General features: G+C 31.0%; 1 protein-coding gene across 1 annotated transcript in view; it reads left to right on the top strand.

Annotated features, from left to right (window-relative positions):
- LOC105618188 (myosin-9-like) overlaps positions 1-2,361 on the top strand; it is a 7,424-nt gene extending 5,063 nt beyond the window's left edge. The window contains 4 exon segments of the mRNA XM_012199729.1: positions 1,477-1,675; positions 1,820-1,967; positions 2,150-2,252; positions 2,308-2,361. Of these exon segments, the coding sequence (XP_012055119.1) occupies positions 1,477-1,675; positions 1,820-1,967; positions 2,150-2,252; positions 2,308-2,361 (504 nt within the window).
- The last annotated feature ends 10,233 nt before the right edge of the window (positions 2,362-12,594 follow it).

The following is a 12,594-nucleotide window of genomic DNA, read 5'->3' as shown; positions in this document are numbered from 1 at the left end:
TACGTACGTACTACGTAACGTAACTAGTTAACGTACTAGTACTATATATATATATATATATATATATATATATATATATATATATATATATATATATATATGTACTTAATTGGAATATTTGATTGAGAACTGCAACTTATTAAATAATTATACTTTTTTTTGTATATGATTAAGTCGATTGGATTATATGCCATTAGCAGCAATTGTATTATAATCAATCATACAAATATTATTAAGACAATTGGTGAATTAAATTATATTAATTGCAAGTATTGAATACTTCAATACATAACGTCATATTATCAAAATCATAGATTTTCAATATGAAACTGAAAACTCGGACGAGGAAAATTTTTATGTCAATTTAAAAAATGAAGAATTGTCTAACAATGAAACGAATGAAATGTCTGAAGAAAAAACTGGAACGATTGCAATGAAGTGAGATTTCTTCTTTGCCGTCTTATTGTGTTTTCTCACGTTATTTAAATTGCTCGCAAAATTGAATTTTGCAACTTGAAAAATAATTTTAATTAGTTCAGATTACAAAACGGATAAAAATAAGAAAAGTAAGGAAAATAACTCTTCGAGGGATTCACCAAGCATGACGGAGTTCAAAACATTATTGGCGAATGTAAGATATGTTTAGCATATTATGGAAAACTTTCGCGATTGTATAAGAAATAGCAAAAGCGTGTTATTTGTAAATTATCGAGATTCCGGACGTATTCAGGATATTTCGTTGCTCGAAGGATCAAGCAGCACGATCCGCGATATGGACGAGATTCTCTCGGACAGAAACTGGGAGAGGTATAAGCAGAGGAGTCTGCTGACTTTTGCCAGTACATTTAATAATTTATTACATCTGTATTCATGTATGCTGATTGAATAGCTCGGTATTGAATTAGTGGTCCAAAAATACTTGCAGGAGCTAACTCGTTAAATGTGGAAACGCAGGATTACCAAAATGGCATCTCTATTTGCGTATGGGACTGTTCCATTAGTTATATTTAGATGTTCCACAAAGAGTGCTGGATTACAAACACAAATTTTCTGTAATAAAAAAAGCTATTGAGTATATTTTATACTGTTTAGTTATTTAACGCTGTAAATTAAATAGCTATAGTAAATTGAGCTTCTGAGTTTAATTTAAAAAAAATTTTAATTAAATTTTATTCAAATTTCTGATTTTATTGTTTAATGCAAAAAATAAAAATTTGCGAAATAAGCTAACAGAATTTTCATCGAAGATGTATCATCCATAATTTATAGAAAATTATTTTATCACAATAAATTATCATACGACAGCATTTTAATAATACTTGATGTAAAATAATTAGTACATTGTACACCAGCACGTTTCTGATGGAAAAGCATACCTAAAAATATTTTCGTTAAAAGTATATCAATTTTTAAATGTACGTGACATTGTATGAAAATTAATTCAATGCAATTCTGATTTAAATACGCTCTTTTCAGCGCAATGAAAAGGATGCGATAATCATAGAAATAGTGAGTATGCAATTTTTCGACGACAGTTGCGTGATGCAGGACGATCAGATACATTTACTTTACGTAGAATATTCTTTCCTCGAGAAACGTGGCGAAGATATGGAGACCATTTCCATGAAAAAACCAAAAACAAGTGCTCAAGAAATGGTCTTCAATTATAAGAAAAGTATATCTTTATGCGTAACAACAAATATTTAGATTAATATTATAAATTAATAAAAAAACGTGTCTTCAAATATGATGTAAATTATAAATGAGAAAAATCATTCAGAAAGTATGTAACGTAAGTACAATAGTTTCGTAATTTTAGAATTTTGGATAAATGAAATAACACATCCCGTGCAAAGACAAAATTTGCGCGCCATGTTAGCCGAAGACATAAGTCCGAATATCAATTTTACTGTTATTAGTGAACCATTACCCGAGGAAAGGGAAGTTAAAGATTGCGAGGAAGTGGGGCAAGTATAATAATCTAATAAATCTATTTTATTTGGAATGTTCATAATATTATTGCAAATATATAGAAATTTATATCTATTACTTCGTGTTTCCTCTTATAATAATCTTCAATTTTATAGAATTGTATGTGTGATTTGAGATTTAATATTTAATAGCTAATTTCTATTCACATTTCTTTTAGTTATGCAACTTTTGATATAAAACAATATGCGCTTGGTGATGAGAGAAAATATATATTATTGCCGATCAAAGATAATCAAAATAGAGAAATTGGGACACTGAAGGTAATATACATTATCTCCTCTTTGTTAATAATTATTAAATTTAAATTTATTACAGATCTCTGTGTCTAGTATGAATGCTATTCAACAATGTTTACCAAAATTAAGATAGATCGATTGCATTTGGTACAAATAACAATATGAGAGACAAATATTACATGCATTTAGATTATTAGATGATTCGAATGAAATCGAAAGATCAATGTCTTCTGATTCAAGAGAAGAATTCAATTTCTAATCATATTTATTCAAAGTTTATTCAAAATTGTCCACATTTTTCTAATATATTAAATTATGTTATAACATCAAATTAATAAAAAGTATTGACATATTTATTAATTTTTCTTGAGTTTATATAAATTATTATTGGTTTACAGACTTTGTTTCTAAACTTTTTTATCGTTTTTAGCGTTTCTTTACATTTTCGTTGAGATATTTAAGTCTTTTCCTTTTCTACTTTGTATTGATGCAGCGTGTTATTTGGTTGCAATGTGCTATTTTGTTGAACTATATTATTCGTCGAGATTTCAGCGGTTCTATTATTCATATACAATTTCTTGTTATCTTTTTGAAGTAATTGGACGATTTCTTGATGTTGTTTTTTCATCTCTGATGACAGTTTAGTTCGGCGAAATATATCATTGTAGATATTTGTAGCTATCTGAAACTCTCTGCAATCCTGTGGGCTACGGGCAATTGACCAAACACCCACTATCGTGTCGATACCCTGGCATACTCGACACATACCTGTGTATATTATTATAGATCTTTTTTAAAATTTTTGACTGATTTCCTCGCGTGTAATATTTATCAAATGCAAAAAAATTAATTTACTCTATCGCTTATCGTACCTGCGAACACCGCCAGAGATTTCGTGCGATTGTCAATGGCAAGTAAGGAAAATGGTCCACCTTTCCTAAAAGGTGCATATCCGGTTAAATTCCAGGCGGGATTCAATAAACTTTGATGAGCGGGCGGAGGTAATAATTTTGCGAGCGTCACGTTTATTATGCGATTAGTAACTTTCATGTCGATTCGTACTCCACCCTGAATAGTTATCCATGAACCCGATATCTTGCAAGGCAAACCTATGTTGGAAAAGCATTATTTTGTTTTAACATTAAGCTCTCTTAGACTGGCCACACTCGTTCAACTTGTTAAGTGACTTACTTAGACTTAAATTGTAGACGTAAGTAACGCATAAGCTTTCACATATGACGTGCAATTTATTACTGTGTCTCCAAGAGACAGTAATAAATCGTACGTCATATACCAAAGCTTGTCGTTTCTTACGATTGTCTCTAAGTAATTCTTATGCTCAGACTCTATACTTGCGCAAGTGCAAGTTTATTTGAACGTATATGGCTGACCTTGGACTTCCAAAATAATAAATTTTAATATAATTTTAATTTTATTAATAAGATATAGATATATTGGCTAATTGAAATTTCTTAAAGAAAATTTGATATTTAAATGCAAGAATTAATTAAATGTCGAATTTAAAGTAAATTAATAAAATTAAGATTATGCAATAACCTTCTATCTGTTCATTTTCAGTGGCTCGATTTGATTTAATTTCTTCTAATTCGTCAATAATCTTTTCCAATATCTGATTGGCAACTTCCTTGGTTTCGTTTAACGTCGCAGAAACATTCGCACGTTGTATTTCTTCCGTTGTCTTTATTGAAATCACAGATGTAAGATTATCATGCATTTGGTCGTTCATTGGTTTGTTATTTGTATTATCATCACTTTGGAATTGTCCATGAATAATTTGAATCGCTTTCTGTTTTTCCTCAATTAATCCTTGTTTCTTACCATTGTTATACCAACTCTGTTTGATATTATTTTCTCGATCAGGAATCAAGACATGTTCTATTGGTCGATCGACAGTTGATTGAGAAAATACCGGAGCGTGATTGATAATTTTGTGTATGACTTGATTCGTGGAAATAACAGGTAAACGTGCTATTGCAGGTCCAAAATCGTTCTCAGCGATGTAGACATTCGAAGTTCCCGGAATTTTGCGAAGGATGTGCGGCACATCCATTGAAGTACCAGAATAGACTAGCACTTGCACTTCTTGAGGTTTGCTCATTTCTGGTATAATACTTAAATTTGAATATAGACGAGGAACTTTTAAATCCTGATATTGTAGCACATTGTTAGGAATATGTTCAACTTTGATTTGCGGACCAAGAATGATATCCGCACTGGTAGTGAGAACTTTCGCGAAATCAGAATTGACAAAATTTTCAGTAGGAGATTCCATTTCATTGATGTATATGCTTTCTTTAGGTCGATTAATGTTCGATATTTGAAACTGATAATCCTTCTGTGTTATCTTGGGAATGTACAGATTTCCTGAATCGGTTTTCTGATCGATCAGTATCGGCAAGTACGTAGATGCGTAATCGACAGCGTTATCTTCATTTGTTTGACCGATCACAGAATGATCGATCTCCCAAGGTTTTAACAATTCGTAATTGTAAGTTAAATCTTTATCATACGAATCTCTGTCTGTGAATTGCTGTTTGAATCGTGAACGATTGATTAATGGTTTGCTGGCAAAGACAGAATCATTTGAGATTTGCCTAGCGATTCTGTCATTTTCAATCTCTGTTTCATCTTTTGATTGCATTTTAATTGGTTCGACATTGTCGTTATTATAATATTCCGAAGATACGAATCCATGATTCCTGGAATCTTTTTTAAAATTTTTTTTCGTATTAAGCGTTTAATCTTCTTATTTGGCATTTCACTAATTTTTTGATGTCTTTGTCTTGAGTGACTGTCTTTTTCACTTACAAAGTTTCGTTCAGCAATGTTATTTTTAATTATTTTATTCACAGTATTTTGATTTGTCCCATCAATATTAACAGGTAGATTTATTTTTTGTCGTTTCTTCTATAGAATAAATATTACTAATTAAATTAATATTTAAATAGAAAAATAATAAGATCTTTCTTTTATTCACCTTAATATGATTTTGCTTGCGTAACCAAGGATGTGCTTCATATCGTTTTAATCCATGTTTATTTCTCTTTTTTTTCCTCTTTTCATTACGATTTAATAATTCATTCAGTTTTCTCGTATTTACTATTGGTTTACGTATACTTTTCATTCTATCTATCAATATATCTTTCATATTAGAATGATTCTGTACAGTCCCGCTTAGATTTGCCAATTTCTTTATATTACGTTGTAATTGCGGCGATTCAAGAGCTTCCTTCGCTAATTTCTGTGCTAAGAATTTAATTTTTTTTCGTTCAGAATTGAACGTAGCCTCTAAATCTATATTTTTGTCAAATCTTTCATTAGAAACTTGCTCGTCTAAATTCGATCTTTTCACTATCGTTTCCTTTTTACATTTATTATTGTCTTGTATGCGGAAAAAATCCTTTGCAGGCGGAATAATTGATTGCACAGCAGACACGTCATTGCAAATTATTCTGAGTAGTAATGATATTATCATGACGAACCTGATCACACATAAGGAAAAGCTGTTGTTGTACATATATCGTATCGCAATAAAATTTGGCAATACCTTAGATATCAAAGATGTGTACGATGCCAAGAATACCTGTAGTGTTTGCTTGTATTTCTTGGTATCATTTACAAAGCATTTGCTATTCTAATAAGAAAATTCCTCCTTCCTTTCTCCTGTTTTTTATTTAAGATTTATTTATTAATTGTAGCTCAAACTTTACGATCCCGCAGTTCATCGGCGAAACCGAGAAATTGCACAATTCTTTGAGTCCCTCGTAATTACATCGATAGATGTGTAGATGCCTTCATTAGAATAAGGCATTCGCGACAAAATGAGATTGACGAGAAGAAAGCAACATTTACGTGTCGATTTATCGCTCGCAAATTTTTATCTACATATTGGATTTAACTTTGTTTTGTGTTCAGAGTTAGTACAATTCAAATCTTTAAAAATTATGATTTAAAAAATAGAAGTGTATATATATATATATATATATATAATTTTTCATCATTTTCAACATTGCCAAACTTTAGTGTTTGTTCGTCAAAATTTTATATCACGTTAAAAATGTTGTTAATCACTACAATTTTTTAGGATAATTAACATTTTTGTTATGACGTTAAATTTACAACGTTGTATTACATATTATAACAGATTCGATACGCAAATAGATCTCATCTACTCTCAATTTAAAAGCCGCGTAATAACGAAATACGTCATAATTGATCAGTGGCAAAGAAATCGCAGTCAGTATAACGTTGCTAACCGTATCTTGGTATCGATTTAGATCCGTGAAGAGAAATCCCTGGAGAGACGTGCAGGCATCGATTATTATTAGAAGCGGCCGAAACTCGGCCAATTGACCGCGCTACGAATTAGCACATGCAAACCCCATAACAATGATTTCGTAGCAGTTGTTCTCATTTTAGTTTGTAGAACAAGAATGAACAAGAATTTATTACATAAAAAATAAAAAACATTTTATAAGTAGAAGAATAGATTTTATCAAAGAGAAAGAAAGTTTTACGTTACTTTATTTTTAAAAATTATTTTTTGAAAATTATTTAAGGAATAAAAAAATAGTAAATAAATTAGAAAATATTAATAATATTAAGATTAATATTAAAAGATTTAAAAAATATTTCATCAGTTATTCGTGATTTTTTAAATTAATGCAATAACAATAAGTTGTATGGATATTTTTAGAAAAGAACACTAGAAGAAATGTAATTAATAATATTTTAGTGTACTTGAACATATATTGTATATACTAACGTGCACACACTGCTTAACTCACTTTACAATTACTGCAGAAGAAAATCTCATTGAGTAACGACTACATCAATTCAGGTGTAGTTCAATTTAAAAATAGGAGGGAATTTTATCGTCCTGTAGAATTAATGTAATGTTTGAAGAACTGAATTGGTATAATGATTAAGGAGAAAAATTTAAGAAAGCAATTCGGAGCATCATGTCGAAGAGATTATCGATGGCGATGAAGAGGTAGAGAAGAGAAGAAGAAGAAACTGCATTCGGGCATCGGGACGCGTTGTCGCTGGCATTGGTAGCAGTCTCGAGATAGCCGTCGGCTGGCTTCCTCACTGGCTCGGGCGATTTATTCGGGGATTCCTAGGTAGTCGAAGTGGCGAGCGAGTGACTCGGCGACGTTGACGGAGATCGACGAGGAAGATCATTTTGTATACGTAATTCAATTGCTTTCCCTTTTACGTGTTAAAGCCGATAATCCGAGGGTTGGTGAGTGAAAACCGAGGCGCAGTCTCGAAGATCCTGGAGGTCAGTGCATGGCTCTTTCTCCTTTTTCTCTCCTCTCAGGACAGTTCTGTTTTTCTTTCTCCCCTGATCACATTTCCCTTTCTGACTATTGTCTCTTCTTTCTCTCGTTCGTCCCGTGTCAGCTCAGCTCGTTGGTGCTATTTTCGCGCGAGTGTGTTGTGCAAGTGTCGAATGTTAGCGTTAAGGTGCTGATTCCGATGTAGAGCTCGTTCGATAGGTCAAGTCGTCTCTCGCTCCGTTCGTCGAGAAACCTCACCCTGTCCAACTTATCCTACACTCCTGACATGTATATTCTGCTGTGAACGGTTTATGTATGTATGTGTGCAAGTACAAAAGATCGTACTTGTTAGAAATGCAAACGCCATCGTCTTCGATGAACGGTATCGAGAAATTCATTCAAAGTTTAACCAATATTATAGGCATAAATATTATCTATATATATTTTATATGAAGATATGATAATTGAAATGAAGTCTATTATAACTAATGTCATTTATAAAATCTACTTCGTTAACATTGTGAATATCATATTAATATTCTACTCTGTCTATATAATATTAAAATTTGAATTTGTCAGAATATAATTATAATTCTGGATCAATATTAGAAGTCAAATCATACATAAGTGTATCAACAACGATCACTTATCGCTTTGAACGAGCAAAGTTATTGGTCGCTTAAATTATAGCGAATGACAATTGCAATTAATCTTGATAATGACAATAATAATTTTATGATTTATTTGTCATACTGTCGATTTGTTTTAAGTGACATGTATAAAATACTGCCATGCGAAAGCGTAGCACGTTGCGAAAACGAAAGCGTGATAATAGTCTTCCTGAACGAGGAAACCCCGTTGTGATGATATATGATATTTTGCTTCAGCAAAACAGATTAATAAATGTGGTTAATTAGTTAAGGTCTGGATTCGGTGTCGCCAACTAAATGTTTGTTCATGTCGGTCTCAATTTTCGAAATATTATACTTAAGTAATTGAAGCTTGTTTTATTAAAACAATTTTTATATCTCATATTAAATTAAAAGAAGTAACATAATAGATTCTATCAATTAAAAAATTTGATTAAAAAATAAGGTGCACAAGATTTTTAGAAATTTCAATTTTCATTTTAATATTATTTTGTAATAGTATTTATACAATTCACTTTTTCGTTGATCCGTTTAGTACTTAAAATTACAAATTGATAATATATTTATTAAGCAAATATAATTATACGATTTTTTTATTATTACATCATATGATATATTAAGTATATTAATATTTACAAAATATGTTTAGCTATGTCCTAAAGATCGTCAATATGAATTTTTCTCGCGATCAAAACAGTGAGACGGCCAACTGTGATAATGTATGTACACAGCCTGAAATTTTTGGCCAAATAAAACGCATAGCTCTCTATGTATCGCTCTAGTCGTGCTCAAGGTGCTTCATAAAATAGCTGCACTATTTTCCTGGCACAGTTTCCCAGAGTCAAGCATCCAATGAATCAAACCGTAGGAAGGCCAAGTTTTTAGTTTTGTATAAACAGAGTTATACATACATGTCGACACTCTACGAATTTGCGCGTAAATTTTATTTAGTAAACTACCTACTAGCAAACCAAGCTTGGTTTACTTTGTGGAGAACAATAGAAGCTGATAATGTAATTAATTACTTTTACTGTACCTTCAAGTCAATCAGTTCATTAACATTCATGAAATTTTTATAATTTTGCTTTTCTTAATTTGTTAAATTTTTTCGCAGCAATTAATTAAAAGAATTAATTCGATTTTATATTGGTGTCTAAACATTTTTCCTATTATATTAATAAATTAGATAGACAAATTTATAAATTTATTTATTGTTATATGGATGTGAATTTATCTTTTGTTTTTTAATTAAATTACTGGGATAGGAAAATAAGCATGTACATTACTAATCTTTGATCACGACTTATATTTGAGAAAAAATTTTCTCCCTAATGATAGCTCCGGGGCCATGTGTTTACACCACGTGAGTTGCTGTATCATTCACTAACACAAGGTAGTTAGTACACAAGGTAGTAACACAGTATATTTTCATTCCAGTGAAATGTCTAAAAAAATCGTGGATTAGCGCATGATTTGCTTTTATTATATCAATGATTGCAATCGTAATAAAGAAAGCTAATAATAATTACAAAGCTATAAATTATTTTTATATTAATTTGACAAAATTTTATAATTAATGCAAAAATTAAGGACGATGCAAAACATATATTTCGAAAATTGAAAATTGAAATTAAATTGAAGTTATGATCTGACGCGCGCGTTGCAATTTCCCCAAAGATGAATCATCTCGCGCATCAATCCCGCGATTCAGTGTGGCACTTCGGTGATGCGAAAATCGAATAGCGGAAGTGACCCGATTAACGGAGAAACGAATGAAAATGCGGCCAACACCGCGACGAGCCGACGGAGTCAGCCAATCGCGACGAACAGCTACAACTGTCCGCGTGTCGGAAATAGATCTTGGATGTCTCAAACCAAAGGTTGATCCACTAAGATGCTTACTTTATTCATCAGTGCATTACGCATTTATCGTCGTTGGCTCTGACCATTAGGTAATGAATTATAGTAATATTTACTTGACGGCAAAATCAAGGACTGTCGTAAAACGTCGCGATTTTCCGCAGGAAAGAGAGGAATCTTCCCCATCACCCTCTTAATATACCTATGTTCCATTTTAATATTCTTTATTTCTTCATATTGCAATTTAGTTAAGTTATATTGTCAGAGTTATAGTTCTTTCTCTATTTTTATTTTGCCTATAAATCAATCTATAGTTGGCTTCTATAGTTGGCAACTCTCACAGGTTTCATTATATTCTTCATTTTGAATGTAGGTTTAAACAGATATTAGACATTGCGATTGATGATAAGATTTCCATGGATAAATCTGTTGTGTTTTCTTGATTCTTTGATGTAGATAAGTTACCTACTGCTCGAAAGAGAGACTTTAAGAATTTGCAAGCTTTCTTGATTTTTGATGAAATTTATCTGAAACATTTAGCAACGATATGTTTAATGATGATATCGCAATGATATTAGCATTTATATAGACATATAAAAAAATAAAATTTGTTTATGCAAAAAATTTATCATAATATATATAAATTATTATTTTGAAATAATTATTGAGATAACAAGCTAATTTAGGTAAAACTTAAATTATATTAGTCTTTATTTACATTTGTTTCAGAATAATAATGTAACATTGAATGATTGAACACACATAATAATGGCATTTAATTCGCGAATGAGTACTACATCTAAAAGAAAAAAAGGTAAGTAATATTTGTTATATTTTATAAAAATTTTGTAAAAAAAATATTTTCCCCTTTGCTTAAATTATTACAATTATGCCGAGTAAGCAAATTTAAACACATTTATGTTGTTTACATAATAATAAATTGAATATATATTACGCAAAAAAAGGAAATTTAGAATTGTACTATTTAAATTAAATTAAATTTTATGATTTATGATAAAGATATTTATTTCTGTATGTAGTGTTTGTTGCATTGTTTATGCAGAATTTTCGTTGGAGTTATCTCGTACCATTACTAGTGGAACGATAATTCAACGAGGAATAACTGAAGAAGTCGTACATTTAACAAGCAGAGTAAGTATAATATTGATCATGAAAAAGAACGCCGCTCCTATTTTTTTCAATTATACTTTATTATTATTACTATATTTTCTATATTTAAAATAAAATAGCCATATATACGTTTTAATTTATAAAAAGAAAAAAAGCCATAGATTATAAGTAATGAGTATAGCTCAAAGAAATAACAAATGCTTAGATCAGTTTAAATTAATTAATATAAAACAATAAAAACACATCGATATTTAGCTATGTTTCAAAATTCAGTTTCAACTCTAAAAATTTATAGTTTACGTTACGTGCGTTCTATAGATTTGTACAATAGTATTGGTAGTGAATTTTGAAACACAGTCTTAGTTATAGAAAATGGTAGAAAACGTTTTATGTAATATGTTATGCGTTCGATATATCTGGAACTGAAACAAATGACATTTATTCATAGACATAGAACAGAAATAAGTATGTAAAAGAGGCAATGCTCCGTCTATTCATATTTCATACTATATGTCTATGGATTTATGTATTACAGTGATGCATACATTTGATGGACTATCTTGGTTTCTAAACACGCAAATACCGTACAAATCTTTAAATTGTCCAAAGCAAAGACAATTACGTCTCTATGACCAGTATTCATAGTCGATTCTTATTTTAAGACTGTCTTAAGTAATGTCTTAAGTTGCTTATATATACGGCCCTCTGATTAGCTTATGACATCTTAAGACGGCTTCAAATATAAGAATGAACTACGAATACCGGCCTATATTAGCGCTCCGATATTATTACTATTGATATATGCATATTGAAGCTATATTTTCATGCTACATATATGTATGCAGGAAATAAAAATGTATAAAAAAATTTTTATAATCTATATTATTATTGAACGCATTTTATGCAGACAGATTTTGGAACATATACTTTATTACATTATGAACAGATATTATATGAAGATATACACTTATAGAATTTCTCGACTATGTGAGTCTCATTTAGCGTGTGAGGTTGACATGTCCTTGACAACAGCAACATCTTTTTTGACACACTGTGTCGGTTTGTAGAAAAAATCTCGGAATCATTGTGATTGAGAGGAGACCAGACGAGTAGATGATAGAAGTAGATGGAATACCTGATTCGCTGCCAAAAGCTGTAGTCTACACACTGCCATTTCGAACCCTCCAGCGATACACGTGTGTCTTTCGTCTTCACGCGTTGTCTTTCCCTTTTTTCCCATCGCCTTTCGCTCGGCAATCTTTTTATTAAGATCGTTCTCTTTCACGCGATGCATACAAGGGATGCATTATGTTGGCGCGTTTCAAATTTCTCGAAGCAATGCTTCGTTCTCGCGATATTGCACCGAAATATGTGCCCAACCCTATTAGGCTTGGCTTAGTTAATCGTGCAACTTCTTGATGT

The sequence above is a fragment of the Atta cephalotes genome, assembly GCF_000143395.1.
Source record: "Atta cephalotes unplaced genomic scaffold scaffold00016, whole genome shotgun sequence".
NCBI classification, from domain to species: domain Eukaryota; kingdom Metazoa; phylum Arthropoda; class Insecta; order Hymenoptera; family Formicidae; genus Atta; species Atta cephalotes.
This window is presented reverse-complemented; position numbering and strand designations above follow the sequence as displayed.